At 42.3% G+C, this 15,884-nt stretch overlaps 1 protein-coding gene across 2 annotated transcripts; it reads left to right on the top strand.

Moving 5' to 3' along the window:
• The first annotated feature begins 7,567 nt into the window (after window positions 1-7,567).
• MKRN2OS (MKRN2 opposite strand) lies at window positions 7,568-14,376 on the top strand. 2 transcript variants are annotated; one of them, XM_047096117.1, is made up of 4 exons: window positions 7,568-7,836; window positions 11,236-11,285; window positions 12,532-12,694; window positions 13,970-14,376. In XM_047096117.1, exons 1-4 carry the CDS (start codon window positions 7,619-7,621, stop codon window positions 14,208-14,210), a joined length of 672 nt encoding a protein of 223 aa, XP_046952073.1. In that variant the 5' UTR covers window positions 7,568-7,618; the 3' UTR covers window positions 14,211-14,376. The 2 variants fall into 2 exon arrangements, with proteins under 2 accessions (XP_046952073.1, XP_046952074.1); XM_047096118.1 differs by lacking the exon at window positions 11,236-11,285 and having other exon boundaries at window positions 7,779-7,836.
• The last annotated feature ends 1,508 nt before the right edge of the window (window positions 14,377-15,884 follow it).

Genomic DNA, 15,884 nt, shown 5'->3' with positions numbered 1-15,884 from the left:
TAGATAAAATCATGAATGAAAATGGAATTATTACAACCAATCCCTCAGAGATACAAACAATTATCAGGGAATACTATGAAAAATTATATGCCAACAAATTGGACAACCTGGAAGAAATGGACAAATTCCTGAACACCCACACTCTTCCAAAACTCAATCAGGAGGAAATAGAAAGCTTGAACAGACCCATAACCAGCGAAGAAATTGAATCGGTTATCAAAAATCTCCCAACAAATAAGAGTCCAGGACCAGATGGCTTCCCAGGGGAGTTCTACCAGACGTTTAAAACAGAGATAATACCTATCCTTCTCAAGCTATTCCAAGAAATAGAAAGGGAAGGAAAACTTCCAGACTCATTCTATGAAGCCAGTATTACTTTGATTCCTAAACCAGACAGAGACCCAGTAAAAAAAGAGAACTACAGGCCAATATCCCTGATGAATATGGATGCCAAAATTCTCAATAAGATACTAGCAAATCGAATTCAACAGCATATAAAAAGAATTATTCACCATGATCAAGTGGGATTCATTCCTGGGATGCAGGGCTGGTTCAACATTCGCAAATCAATCAACGTGATACATCACATTAACAAAAAAAAAGAGAAGAACCATATGATCCTGTCAATCGATGCAGAAAAGGCCTTTGATAAAATCCAGCACCCTTTCTTAATAAAAACCCTTGAGAAAGTCGGGATAGAAGGAACATACTTAAAGATCATAAAAGCCATTTATGAAAAGCCCACAGCTAACATCATCCTCAACGGGGAAAAACTGAGAGCTTTTTCCCTGAGATCAGGAACACGACAGGGATGTCCACTCTCACCGTTGTTGTTTAACATAGTGCTGGAAGTTCTAGCATCAGCAATCAGACAACAAAAGGAAATCAAAGGCATCAAAATTGGCAAAGATGAAGTCAAGCTTTCGCTTTTTGCAGATGACATGATATTATACATGGAAAATCCGATAGACTCCACCAAAAGTCTGCTAGAACTGATACATGAATTCAGCAAAGTTGCAGGATACAAAATCAATGTACAGAAATCAGTTGCATTCTTATACACTAACAATGAAGCAACAGAAAGACAAATAAAGAAACTGATCCCATTCACAATTGCACCAAGAAGCATAAAATACCTAGGAATAAATCTAACCAAAGATGTAAAGGATCTGTATGCTGAAAACTATAGAAAGCTTATGAAGGTAATTGAAGAAGATTTAAAGAAATGGAAAGACATTCCCTGCTCATGGATTGGAAAAATAAATATTGTCAAAATGTCAATACTACCCAAAGCTATCTACACATTCAATGCAATCCCAATCAAAATTGCACCAGCATTCTTCTCGAAACTAGAACAAGCAATCCTAAAATTCATATGGAACCACAAAAGGCCCCGAATAGCCAAAGGAATTTTGAAGAAGAAGACCAAAGCAGGAGGCATCACAATCCCAGACTTCAGCCTCTACTACAAAGCTGTCATCATCAAGACAGCATGGTATTGGCACAAAAACAGACACACAGACCAATGGAATAGAATAGAAACCCCAGAACTAGACCCACAAACATATGGCCAACTCATCTTTGACAAAGCAGGAAAGAACATCCAATGGAAAAAAGACAGCCTCTTTAACAAATGGTGCTGGGAGAACTGGACAGCAACATGCAGAAGGTTGAAACTAGACCACTTTCTCACACCATTTACAAAAATAAATTCAAAATGGATAAAGGACCTAAATGTGAGACAGGAAACCATCAGAACCTTAGAGGAGAAAGCAGGAAAAGACCTCTCTGACCTCAGCCGTAGCAATCTCTTACTCGACACATCCCCAAAGGCAAGGGAATTAAAAGCAAAAGTGAATTACTGGGACCTTATGAAGATAAAAAGCTTCTGCACAGCAAAGGAAACAACCAACAAAACTAAAAGGCAACCAACGGAATGGGAAAAGATATTTGCAAATGACATATCGGACAAAGGGCTAGTATCTAAAATCTATAAAGAGCTCACCAAACTCCACACCCGAAAAACAAATAACCCAGTGAAGAAATGGGCAGAAAACATGAATAGACACTTCTCTAAAGAAGACATCCAGATGGCCAACAGGCACATGAAAAGATGTTCAGCGTCGCTCCTTATCAGGGAAATACAAATCAAAACCACACTCAGGTATCACCTCACGCCAGTCAGAGTGGCCAAAATGAACAAATCAGGAGACTATAGATGCTGGAGAGGATGTGGAGAAACGGGAACCCTCTTGCACTGTTGGTGGGAATGCAAATTGGTGCAGCCGCTCTGGAAAGCAGTGTGGAGGTTCCTCAGAAAATTAAAAATAGACCTACCCTATGACCCAGCAATAGCACTGCTAGGAATCTACCCAAGGGATACAGGAGTACTGATGCATAGGGGCACTTGTACCCCAATGTTCATAGCAGCACTCTCAACAATAGCCAAATTATGGAAAGAGCCGAAATGTCCATCAACTGATGAATGGATAAAGAAATTGTGGTTTATATACACAATGGAATACTACGTGGCAATGAGAAAAAATGAAATATGGCCTTTTGTAGCAACGTGGATGGAACTGGAGAGTGTGATGCTAAGTGAAATAAGCCATACAGAGAAAGACAGATACCATATGGTTTCACTCTTATGTGGATCCTGAGAAACTTAACAGGAACCCATGGGGGAGGGGAAGGAAAAAAAAAAAAAAAAAAGAGGTTAGAGTGGGAGAGAGCCAAAGCATAAGAGACTGTTAAAAACTGAGAACAAACTGAGGGTTGATGGGGGGTGGGAGGGAGGGGCGGGTGGGCGATGGGTATTGAGGAGGGCACCTTTTGGGATGAGCACTGGGTGTTGTATGGAAACCAATTTGTCAATAAACTTCATAAAAAAAAAAAAAAAAAAAAAAAAAAAAAGAAAGCCAAAATAAACGAAACAGAAAAAAATAGTCAAAATTATAATTTATGAAAAATTTCCTGAAATTAAAAAATGTGAAACAACATATTCAAAAAACACATCACAAACCTGAGTAAATCGATGCCAAATAACCAACATCAAGACATATTGTAGGGGCACTTGGGTGGCTCAGTCGGTTGAGCAGCTGACTTCGGCTCAGGTCATGATCTCATGGCTCTTGAGTTTGAACCCTGCATCGGGCTCTGTGCTGACAACTCAGGGCCTGAAGTCTGCTTGGGATTCTGTGTCTCCCTCTCTCTCTCTGTCCCTGCCCCCTTGTGCTCTGTCTCTCTTTGTCTCTCAAAAATGAATAAATGTTAAAAAATATTTTTAAAAAGACATATTGTAATAAAAGTATTGATCTTAAAAAGAAAGAAAAATAGGGGTGCCTGGGGGGCTCAGTCAGTTGAGTGTCCGACTTTGGCTCAGGTCATGATCTCACAGTCTGTGGGTTTGAGCCCTGCGTCGGGCTCTGTGCTGACAGCTCAGAGCCTGGAGCCTGCTTCAGATTCTGTGTCTCCTTCTCTCTCTCTGCTTCTCCCCCACTCATGCTCTGTCTCTCTCTGTGTCAAAAATAAATAAACATTAAAAAAAAATTTAAAGAAAAAAAAAGAAAGAAAAATCATCTGGCCATATTGACAAAAAAAGCAACAACACAATGACTTATGAGAGAAAGAAGATTAGTTTGTCATCAGGCTTTTGGATGGCAGTGCATTATGCCGGAAGAAAATGGAATGATGCAGTAAATAAAACGTTAGCCAAGGACTCTATATCCAGCAAAACTGATCTTCCAAGTAGAAAGAACAGAGATAAATTGTTATCAACATGCAAAAACTTGGGGAACATTCTTCCTATAAGCCGTAAGTTATCTTTTAGACCATGCACTTCAGACAACCATAATTATTGAAGAGTGACGAAACCAGTAAATAAAAGTTTGTGTCTATAATTAAGCCTTAGTGAGGATTAAAAGGGATTGCCGTTTACAATGGCAGGTGCTCTGACCATGAAGATATAGAACCACCACATATATATCAAGGCATGATGCCTCAGTTCCTTTTCATAAGATAAATAAATAAATAAAAGAGAGCATGTGTGTGAGTGGGGAAGGGGCAAAGGGAGAGAGAGAATCTTAGGCAGACTCCACCCTCAGCACGGAGCCCGACATGGGGCTTGAGCTCATGACTGTGAGCAGAAACCAAGAGTCAGATGCTTAACCCACCAAGCCACCCAGGTGCCTCTAGAAACACCATTTAAACAATGAAGATGAGCAGAGTATATACAAAAACAACACTTAACTCTACTTAGTAATCATAATCAGAAGTGGTATATTACTATTTTCACCCCATGACTGTTGTATGTGTAAAATGGAATTAACAAATGAGTGATCATGGAACATTCTAATTCGGTAATCCTCTGTATCCTGAACCATAATTTTCAGTGGGGAAGAAAAGAGATGGGAATGTAATATAGAACAAGGTAAGTAAAAACCCTGTAGTCCTGAATTTGAGTTAGAAATAGCAGTATGGAGGGGTGGCTCAGTAGGTTAAGTGTCCCACTCTTGACTTCAGCTCAGGTCATGATCTCATGGTTCGTGGGTTTGAGCTCCACATCAGGCTCTGCACTCATAGTGCAGAGCCTGCCTGGGATTCTCTTTCTCTGCCCCTCCCTCACTTATGCACTCTCTCTCAAAATAAATAAAATTTTAAAAAAGTATGTATGAACTCATGAAGTATTTTATCTTTGTGTGTGTGCATGTGAGGATGCACTTTTTTTTTTTTTACCCCACTTTGCCCACTGAAAAGGTAGAGAAACGATCAACCAGTACATCCTTAGTGTGCAGACTATACTCTTGAATTACCATTTCCCACTGAAAGAAAGAAATCAGGGCTTCTTGGAGAAATGGCTGATTCCAGGTCTGGGTTCAGAGAAAGGTCTGAGATGAACCTGCAACATCTTGATGGACTAGATAGCAAGGAAATCATCAGAGACTATTAGGTTCAAGTGAAAAGGACTCAGGAGCCAATTCAAGAGGCCCAAATGGGACAATCTGAGCTTCAATAAGAATAAAAACTGCATTGGGTTGAAATCCAGCTAATACGTTTATACCTAGGAGTTCATTAAGTGACACCAGAATAAAACTATATGAAACCAACTGGGCACTTTCTGAGTATGTCAGAGATGTCCTCATTATCTTGAAATGTGAATAAGGAATCAGGCACATATCCAATATTTCCAGTATACTTGTACCACTGCATAAATAAATAATAGGTGAGGGGAAGTGTCTCCTCATACAATTATTCCAGCTAGTGTATGAAAACAACATGATAGAATATCATCATTGTACCACTGCCAATGAATGAATGGAGCTCTAGGCACTGAGATTAATGGGAACTAACATCAAATAAGAGTGAAGACCAGATGTGATGTGCCTTTGGTGAGAGAAAATACCACCACGCACAGTCTTGCCAAGAGGATCGGATCTCACTCTGATCCAGTCTCTGGAACCAGCTGCGAATGTGAAGGATGTACAGAGGGCAGAGCAGTGTGTTGAACTGAACCCTGAGGAAGCAGTCAGCGACATCAGACTGTAGGAGATATTACAGGTCCCATGATTTGGATGCTTCACAGATATATGATAAGAAAAATCAACGGAAGGAAAGGGAACCAAAACTTAAAACACATACCAAAAATGTTTACATGGACAAGACTAAGCCACAATATCTATGGATGCACACCTAGGTGAGGAAACCAAAATGAAACGCAAGGAGTGATTACTATAAAAGTGCGGGTAGGGGTCAGTTTTGGAGGGAGAGGAGGATGGACATGGGAGGGGCTTCTGAGATGGCTAGAAAAGTTCCAGTTCTTGACTGGAGTGATACTTACAAGGGGTTCACAGTAAAGTACTTCATTAAACCATACATTTGTTTTGGGTAATCATCTGTATCTATGTTTTATTTTTACCATAAGAACATTTTTTGGGAAACAGAGAAAATAAGGTAAAAAAGGATTTAAGATGCCAGTGTTTTTGTTTTTAAAAAGAGAATGCTGGTGTATTAAAAATGTTTATCAAGGCATGATGCCTCAATTCCTTTTCATAAGATTAAAAATACCTCTTGGTATTGCTGTCATGAAGATGAATATATTCTCAGTTGAAAGTAACTTGGGTCACTCAAACATTCGAACAAGAGCTGTGTGGTTTATATTAATAATGAACAATCTCAGACCTTGGTCACCCGAGCTGGGCATCTAGCCATAGCCTGTCTGCCTTCACTGTAACAAGAGAAGATGGTTGAAATGATTTCTAAGGTGTTTTACAGTTCTGTGAGTCTGATGATCATTTTCATATTATTAACACTTAATATGCATTTTTCTGCATTTCAGCCTACTGTAATTTACTTAAATGTATGCTATGAAACGCTTTTCCGAAGCGACCTTACCCGCCATGATACCTTCTCTGTGGGTCTTCCCTTTGTCATTGCTTTTCTCTGGAACTTTAGGCATTGATAAGGGTTTGGCTAAATAAAGTGTGGTGCAGGGGTGCCTGGCTGCCTCAGTCAATAGAGCACATGACTCTTGACCTCAGGGTTTTGAATTCAAGCCCCACGTGGTGTCTATAGATTACTTAAAAGAAAAAAAAAAGGTGTGGTGCAACCAAACTATGGATTCCTCTGCAGTCATCTGAAAGGACTAGGTGGACCTGTATTCCTGATATTGTAGATACATTTCCAAGATGAGAAAAATACACACATTCCAAACGTACACAATGTTGGAATTTTAAAAAATTATGTGGAAATTTTCATTTAACATACCATTAGTTTTCTCAGGGAGCTGGATTTGGTGAGTGGAAAAATATTACGGAGGAACAGAAGACATTACCTTTTTTTTCTTATATTTTTGTGTAGTTTCTCAAAATTATTTTAAAATTGAAGAATCATAAAGTGCTTGTAGTAAAATGTCCAGCTTGAGGAATTTTCACAAAATGTTCACAAACTCTCATACAACCAACCCCTTGATCATGAATCGGAACAGCTCCAGACCCCCCAAAACTCCCTCATGCCTTCTCCCAGTCAGTACCTCCTACCGAGGGTAACCACTATCCTTATTTCTAACTGTACCGTTAATTTTTTATGAGCAAGATTACTTCTACAATATAAAACATCAAAAGACAACAGCCTCCAAGGATTTCTTTAATGTATTTATCCAACAACAAAACAACATAACTTCTTCTAGAAACACAAAAATAAATGTGGGTCCTTAACTCCAAGCAGCTCACAGGCTAATGACTAATCAAATATCAGAGCCCATGAGAAGCGTGAATCTAGTCCCACCAGCGCAAGGGACCACTCGAAGAAGTGGAGCAAAGTTTCACAGAAAAGTAGGGCTTTAAAGGATGAGTAGGAGCTGACTGACGGCGGCTGCAGAACGTACAAGGCTAGAAAGAACCTTTGTAAGTGAGCACAAATGAAGACTAGCTCTTTAAGATACCAGTTTATGGGGCGGTCTGGTAACGGGTTAATCCTATTTGGTTTGGCTTCCGAAGCTGTCAATCAGAATGACGTCATTGTTGATCAGGTTACTCGGGAGGCGTACATTTATTTGCCAGCCAGGTAATGAGGAAAAGGAAGTCTCCGGAAACTAACCCTGGTAGCCCAGGAGGGGAAAACCATGCACCCTGCAGAGGCTGCAAAGCCCTTAATTAAATTCAACCACTGTAAGAAATACATCTACAGCTTCAGTGTGCCCCAGTGCTGCCCCCTCTGCCAGCAAGTCATGAGCTCGAGGAAGCTGGAGGAAGCACCTGTTAGCATCTCCAATCCCTTTACCAATGGGCATCAAGAAAAATGTTCGTTCCTCCTCAGACCAACTCAAGGGACGTTTCTTAGGTACGGTGTTTTTTAAGTGTTACATTGAATTCTGTAAACTTTTCCTTTTGTGTTGTGGTCACTAAAACTTTCTAACATGTACTATACAGGGTGAGGCTTGGTGGATAGTCTTGCCGGTTGTTTTGGCATTACATCCTAAAATGTAGATCTACTCATTTCATAAAGATAGATGGTGTATGTACTTTCCTAGAGGGATAAGTGCAAGAATATATGAAGAACATGTGAAGGTCAAACCTGCTTATACAATCTTAGGAGAGGAAAACTGAAAGCTTGGAACTTTTTTTTTACCCATAGATTTTACACTAAGAGGCTAACTGGGAAAACGACCCAGCAGCTACTCCAGTCAAAATAATTCCTTTACCGTGAGTTAGCCTGAAATATCTGTGGCAAACAGGTACCATGTACAAAAGCCTGAAAAACGGCCACATACAGACTATTCTACATGGTGGTGAATTAAATTGAAGACCAGACCTGGTGTGCCTCAATTGTGGATGCCACCTGACTTTAAGAAAGATTTCAGAAATCAAAAGAAAGGACCTTACCTCCTTAGTGTCCCTGTGGAGTTTACAAATGGAACTAGAAGTGGCCCGGCACAAGCCAGGTGTTGAGAGCATGGATGCTACAGAACGATGGCACGTGCTTTAGGAAGCGTGTTCGTAAGCATCATTGTGACCTAATGCTGAGACATCCTAGCCTTCTTGAAATCCCCCCTCCCAACGCTCATGTGCCCTCAAGAGCTCTGGTTTGGGGTAAGACGGTTGGAGTTGTCTATTTTTTTCCCTGCTTACTAACTTCCTTAATTGATTTCCTTCCTGTCCTTATGTGGATAAAATGAACGAAAGTGTGCAGTTTTGCACCCCTGACTCTTCCCAGAGGTCACAGGATAGAGAGAGAACAGTGCAGGCCGTAGTACCACAAAGCCCCCAATTCCTATCCTGTTTTCAGACAGCATCAGAGCCTCTGGAGTCTCTGTTCCTCATCTGCAAAATGAGGGTCCTGCCGACCTTGCAGGGTGGTGAGGGGCAGTGTTAAGGCAGAAACATGACCCGGGCACCAGACACAAAGTGGAGCCAACATGCTCTTTTCCATGATATTCTTTTCATATTCAGTTCAGAATGTAACTGGCAGAAACTTCATTTCCCTTATCTAAATCATGAAGCCCAAAATGTTTCACAAGATCCCCTCATTCATGCTAACTTGGAGAATTACTTGGCTAGATTCTGAAAGCTTTTGAATAAAGTGATTAAAATTCAGAATTAATCCACTATAACATTGATTCATTCAACAAATCCTTACCAAGCATCTCTGTGTGGGAAATGCCAGGGATGTCACAGTGAATGAACCAGAGCCCTGCTCTCCAGAACATGATAGGCTTTTGGGTTGGCCCCTAATAAGCATTTATGTACTCTGTGATGTGGTAGCAATACTGATGGGCCTGGCCTTCCTTGGCATCAGCAGAAGGGAGGTGGTGGTGTTGAAACAGGTTATATGCTTTAGCATCCTCCCATCCCCTCATGCCAGGATCTGCAGAACTTCAAGTAGTCCCCTGCCCACCAGACCTTCTAAGGCCAACTTCTAAACTGTTCCTTTCCCTCTCATCCAATTTCCAAACTCTCAAGAATGACTCCCACTATTCACCTTGAGAAAATTTCATCTACTTTGTAAAAGAGAACCTTCAATGACCCTCGGAAATCACTGAGGTTCTCATCAAACTAGGTTAAGATCTCTCAGGGCTGCCACATATGGTTGTACAGGTTGTACACTGCCCAAAGATGCTTTGTCAAGGTGGTTTTGGGTCCTGAAACTCAGGAGGCACTACACCTAGCAAGCCAAACATGCTGGGCAGAGCTGCATCTGCAGGAAAAAGGGGAACTTTTCTTAATTTGTACAAAGGAGTTGTATGAGAGAGAGGTGGCTCTGCCACTGCCCCTATGACATGCTTCTGCAATAGTCTACATTTTTTTTTTCCCCTTCAGAGCACTTATCTGTTAAAAACTCGTTAAACTAAAAAGTCTTCTCTGGAAGCAAGCAAACTCCAAGAGGGCAGAGACCTTGTCAGGCTTATTTCCTGTTGTGCTACTAGCCTTTCACTTCAAATGACAGGCCCATATTTCGTTCACACCTGATAAATATCTGTTGCATGACTGAGAGGGGGAGGGAAGGAACACCTAGGATTGAGGCAGGAAACAAAGTGCAGTGACATGCTTATGCAGCAATCTTGGGGTAAGTGCAGCGCTACAATCAGACTGGTACCTTGTTGCCCAGCTTCATTCTCAGCCTCTGAACCCACAGTCTCAAAACCCTCAAAGTGGTGGCTGCAACAAGATGACCTGGGGGATCACTGTGAAGGTGGGGCAGCCATTTGTGTTTTCAGTCATTTTAAAGCCTCGGACCGCTCACTTTAATGAGGAACCTGCGGTCTCATGAAGGAGCTTTATCATTTAACAACAACTTCTGATTTATTTACTAAAAGTTATTTTAATTTTTATTTTTGAGAGAGAGAGAGAGAGGAGGGGGGGAGATAGCATGAGCAAGGAAGGGGCAGAGAGAGAGGGAGACACAGAATCTGAAGCAGGCTCCAGGCTCTGAGCTGTAAGCACAGAGCCCGATGCGGGGCTGGAACTCATAAACTGTGAGATCATGAGCCGAAGTTGGACGCTTACCAACTGAGCCGACAATAACCTCTGATTTATTTGACACTTGCAGGCACTCAACTGGTATTTTATTCTTACAACCAGCTTGCTAGGAGGTTTATGATATTCCCATTTTCCAGATGAGGAAACTGAGATCAGAGAGAGAAAGTGACTTGCTAATGTCCCCGTGCTAGTAAATGATGGTCTGGGATTGGAAATGAAGGTTAAATCATACGGAATCATAGATTTAATGAACAGTCTCAGGTAAAGAGTAATTTCAGAAAACAAGGCCATCCAGGAAAAGTGGGTGTGGCTGCAGGCTATAAAGACCAAAAGACACTACTTTAGTTTTGAAGGTAGAGGTCCACTGAGATGCACTCAGGATCCTCTCCCCGGTCAGCCTGTAACCTCACCTACAAGGCGGGAAGTAGGAGGATCTCTTTCAACAACTGACCTCCAGCTGTGCCCTTCAGCTGGGCAGCTAAGAGTTAAGCTGACTTTATGCTCTAGGAGGAATGGCCTTCCAAGGCCTTCCACTGCCTTTAGTGATGGGGGGCCAAAAAAATCCAGCTGGGGGGGCCGGGGGAGTATTTTCTACCTCAGATGTACTGTTGGCTCAAACAGTTTTGAAACAGTGCTTCCATTCACATGGCCACTGATGGCAAGAAACTTGGCACCGGCCAAGATCACTCTCCTGCTTTTAAATATGGACTCTTCATGCCAGTCATGTGCAAATGAGAAAAAATACAAAACTTGTTTCTTTCAGGGAGTACGATGGAAGGTCTGATCTTCACGTGGGAATAACCAACACAAATGGTGAGTGCACTGCCACTGGTTTTTTGTTTTGTTTTGTTTTGTTTTTTTAAAAACTTAAAATGTCCCCACACTACTAGGTAGGAGAGAGTGGTATTTCTAGAGAAAAAGTGCTCATGACAACATTTAATTAGGGAATTCCTCTTTTCCCTGGGTTCTCATACCGTACCATTAGGTGGGCAATGCTTACCCCCCTTAAAAGAGAAATACTTGACTTTACAGTAACTTAGTACTAATGACAATTCTAAATATTTGAAAGCTTGTTAATGTTTTCTCAGCCAAGAGTATCACCAAGTCTGTTTTGTTGGTTTTTTGAGAGAGGAACATGATTTCTTCTTGTGTTGGAACCAGCATCTGGACCCAGCACACTGCCACTGGGTCCTCACACACCAGGGTCTCTGGTGGCCAGGCACGGGCCTCAGAAATAAACCAAGGGACAGAGGACTTGGGCATGTGGTGGGTTCACTTAAAAAAAAAAAAAAAAAAAAAAAGTCATGTTTAAACAAAGCAGTTCCTTTGCCCAGACTTAGCTCTGAGGGCACAGCCTGGAGGCCCTGAAGACAGAGCATTCAGTGTACAGGAAGAGGGCCTGGTACCCCAGTCACAGGGGGTCGTGGGCCTAGGGATGGTGAGCAAAGCCAGGCAGGTGAGGCTGTGATCACAGGCCTCATAAGTCAAGTCTGAAGGCAACCTTTCTGCACCTGCTCAAGGCGGGAGAAACTGACCAGCGAACAGAAACCCAGGACTGGATTTTTGAACTCAGATTTACCCACATGAGCAAATTTACCACCCATCTCATCAGTGGAAATTTATTGCTGATTTAAGGAAAGAAGATAGACCCATTCGTAAATAGAAAACTTGAGCAAAAAATATTTGGAGATGAGTATCTATTCTAGTCTCCATTTCCTGGGGGCAACTTCACGGTGCTGGAGAACAGGTAGAGCAAGAACTGGGTTTCCCTGAAAGAAATGCTTTGCTGAGGGCCCGGGAGGCAGAGGCTCGTAACCCCCAATCCTGACTCTAGGCAAGGCCCTCTCTAAATCTGTTAGGTGGGTGGCTGCCTCCCCAGCTTGATCCTGCAGGAGATTCTAGGGTCTCTCACGGTCTACTGCTCTTCGACAGTAATCACAAAGTACAACTGGGTTTCTGTTATGTGGCATTTCCCAGGGGCAGTTGTCATTTTCTGATGGCCTCTAAACAGAGGTGCATTTTCCCTTGGGCTTCCGCATGACTCCAGTTTTGGTTGCAGGAGTTGTGTATAATTACACCATGCACGGGGTCCAGCGAGATGAAGCAGGGTGGGAGCAGAGTGTAAGCATCCCTTTACTGCAGCCTGGCATGTATGGACTGATGGATCAGTGGGACAAGTACCTGGAAGACTTCTCCACCTCGGGAGCCTGGCTGCCTCAGAGGTACAGGGCTGCAGGGGCCACCCGCTCATTCACCATGCAGGTGGGACCCCAGCTCAGAGGACTCTTAAGCTGTTTAGTTCATGGTGAGCCTGTACCAAGAGAGTAGTACCTGTAACAAAGTTTAAACAGGGGTTGAATTTGGGTTTTCTGCAGAGGTGAGCCAATGTACCTTTACACAATAGAATCACGGCATTTTTTTTAAATGAATGTTTATTCATTTCTGAGAGAGAGAGAGAGAGAGAGAGAGAGAGAGAGAGAGAGATATGGAGAACATAAGTGGAGGAGGGGCAGACAGAGAGGGGGACAGAGGATTCAAAGCAGGCTCTGCACTGACAACAGCCAGCCTGATGTGGGGCTTGAACTCACAAACCATGAGATCATGACCTGAGCTGAAGTCGGATGCTCAATCGACTGAGCCACCCAGGAGCCCCAGAATCACAGCATCTTAAGAACCAAAAGGACCACAGCTTAGTACTCCAGTTATTTGACTAGATATTTTTACATACTTAACATTTAATATGTACAGCAAGACCCCTATTATATTCCCTTAAACATTTTTTAAATGTTTAACATGTAAAAATAATGTTTTTGTGATTTGGCAAATTTGAAATTTCTCAATTTATTGCTCCCTCAACACTTTAGATATATAGCATACTTGTGAACCTAAATTGTCTTGAGGCTTCCCTTAAAATAAGTTTAGACACTGGGATACCCTAAAACCTGGAAGGAGAACTCCATTTCTAGAATGTCAGCTCCGTAAGTTGGCAGTTTCCATACAATGAGTCAGCACATGTAGACACGCCCACTCCTGTCTTATGTAACTTGCAAGTGGACATGGCCCAAACTGCCAAGTGTCCATCGAAACTGCACCTCTGGGAGCTCTGTCACCAAGGGGGTCAGCACACATAGGGGCCCAGTCTGCTGACAGCCCAATTTCAACTCTGCAAGTCCTTCAACAGCTTCATGGCTTGTTCCTGAGCAGCCTTTTTTTTTCTTTAAATTTTTTAATGTTTATTTTTGAGAGACAGACTGAGTGTGAGTGGGCAGGGGAGGTGGGGAGCAGGGCAGAGAGAGAGGGAGACACAGAATTTGAAGCAGGCTGCAGGCTCCAAGCTGTGAGCTGTCAGCACAGAGCCCGACGTGGGGCTTGAACTCACAAACTGTGAGATCATGACCTGAGCCGAAGGTAGATGCTTAACTGACTGAGCCACACAGGTGCCCCCTGAGCAGCTTTTAAACCTAAGCCTCCCCTTCTCACCATCCTTCTTTTGTAAGGTATGAAGAAGACCATCACAACTGCTACAGTTACACCCTCACGTTCATTAACTGCGTTCTGACCACAGAAGGCAAGGGGCAACTGGACAAGGCTGAGTTCACGGAAAAGTACGTGGTTCCGAGGACAAGGAAGGCTTCCAAGTACATCACACTCTACCGAGGGATAGAGGAGCATGGCTTCTACGTGACCGACTGCCCTGAGGAAGAGACAAACCCTCCTGAGGGGAGCGGTGTGTGCTGAGTGTGCCGTATGCCAGCAGAGGGGTAGCTCGGAACTTCCTACCATTAGTAGATACTAGAGATTTTTAGGTGGGTTAAACTGTGCTTAATACCAATGTGTTATGACTTTATGTTTAGCATATTTCCACTTACTGCAGTATAAGAATTTATAAAATTAATAAAGATTGTCCTGTTTTTAAAAAATGTTTTATTTATTTATTGCAAGAGAGAGAGAGAGAGAGAGAGAGAGAGAGGGCACGAGCATGTGAGCGTAAGCAAGGGGAAGGGCAGAGAGAGGGAGAGAGAATCCCAAGCAGGCTCTGTGCTGTCAGCATGGAGCCTGACACAGGGCTTGATCTCACAAACTGAGTCAAAATCATGACTTGAGTCAAAATCAAGAGTTGGTTGCTTAACCAACTGATCCACCCAGGCGCACCTATAAGGGTTTTTTTTTTTTTTTTTTTTTAAAGAGAGCATGAGCTGGTGGGAGGGGACAGAGAGAGGGGGAGGGAGGGATGGAGAGAATCTTAAGCAGGCTCCATGGAGCCTGATATGGAGCCTGATCCCACGACCCTGGGATCATGACCTGAGCCAAAATCAAGAGTCAGATGCTCAATTGACTGAGACACCCAGGCACCACACCCTGGGTTTTAAAAATTGTACTGGATTACAACTAAATTATTCTCATAATGGTTTGATTTTTAAACTGAGATTCCATGATACAGCAGAGTGGCAGCATTTTTATTTACAGAACAATGAAAACTATTTCTATAATTAAAGCTGAACAAATTCACCTTTCCATGTGAACCCAGAAAAGTAGGAATTTGTAGAAAGGTGAGCAAGACACAATTAATGAAGTAAATTCACTGGATTGTTTTTATTTAAAAAGCACATGGTAGCTTTTTGACAGCAATAGTGAAACAAAGAGAAGAAAGAAGGAAAGACGTAAGGAAAGCAAGTAAGCCAGGGTCTTGGAATCTAAGTCAGGAAACAGGTTCCACTTCTCAATTAGCCTTTATGAGCATATATGCAAAGTGGATGGCAATTCCTCAAGTCATTCTGTTTCATTCATTTTGCCTGACCTCACATGAGGAGATCAGGGTATTGAGTTTACCAAGGCAAAGCACATCCCCTGCCTACTTTATTATTTTTTAAACTTTATTTATTTATTTAAGTCATCTCTACACCCAGTGTAGGGCTCGAACTCACGACCCTGAGATCAAGAGTCGCAGGCTCCACTGACTGAGCCAGCCAGGAGCCCCTCCTCTGTCTACTTTAAATGCATAATTCAGGAAGGATACAAGGAAAGGTGGACTTCTTTCTCTAACACCTTCAGGGGAAGGAAGGGGGAACAGGTGGGAGGAGTAATTATGAAGAAATGAGGTGACTTAACAACCACATCAGAATTCATATGCGCAAATAATCACTGAACTTTAGCCAAGGAGCAAAATGTTTCAGCATTCCTCTCTGGAAACTGCTTCCAGAGTTCACTTTGTTTTTGACCAAATGTGATATACTGTCACATCTAATCTTATGCCCCAGCTATGGCACCAAGTAAATGATGTCTAATTTCCAAAAAACCAAATCCATCTTTAAGGAACCGGTAATTTACCCATAATAAAGATATTCAGAAAACTTGCTACAGATCCCTAAAGCCTGTTACCAAGGAGGCATTTGGGTAATGTTTCAGAACTTG

The sequence above is a fragment of the Lynx rufus genome, unplaced genomic scaffold (genome assembly GCF_022079265.1).
Source record: "Lynx rufus isolate CCGP_SWC_20201006 ecotype Redwood Valley unplaced genomic scaffold, mLynRuf1.p SCAF_4, whole genome shotgun sequence".
Taxonomy (NCBI): Eukaryota; Metazoa; Chordata; class Mammalia; order Carnivora; family Felidae; genus Lynx; species Lynx rufus.
Note: the sequence above shows the minus strand (reverse complement) of the source record. Positions and strands in the feature narration are given on the sequence as shown.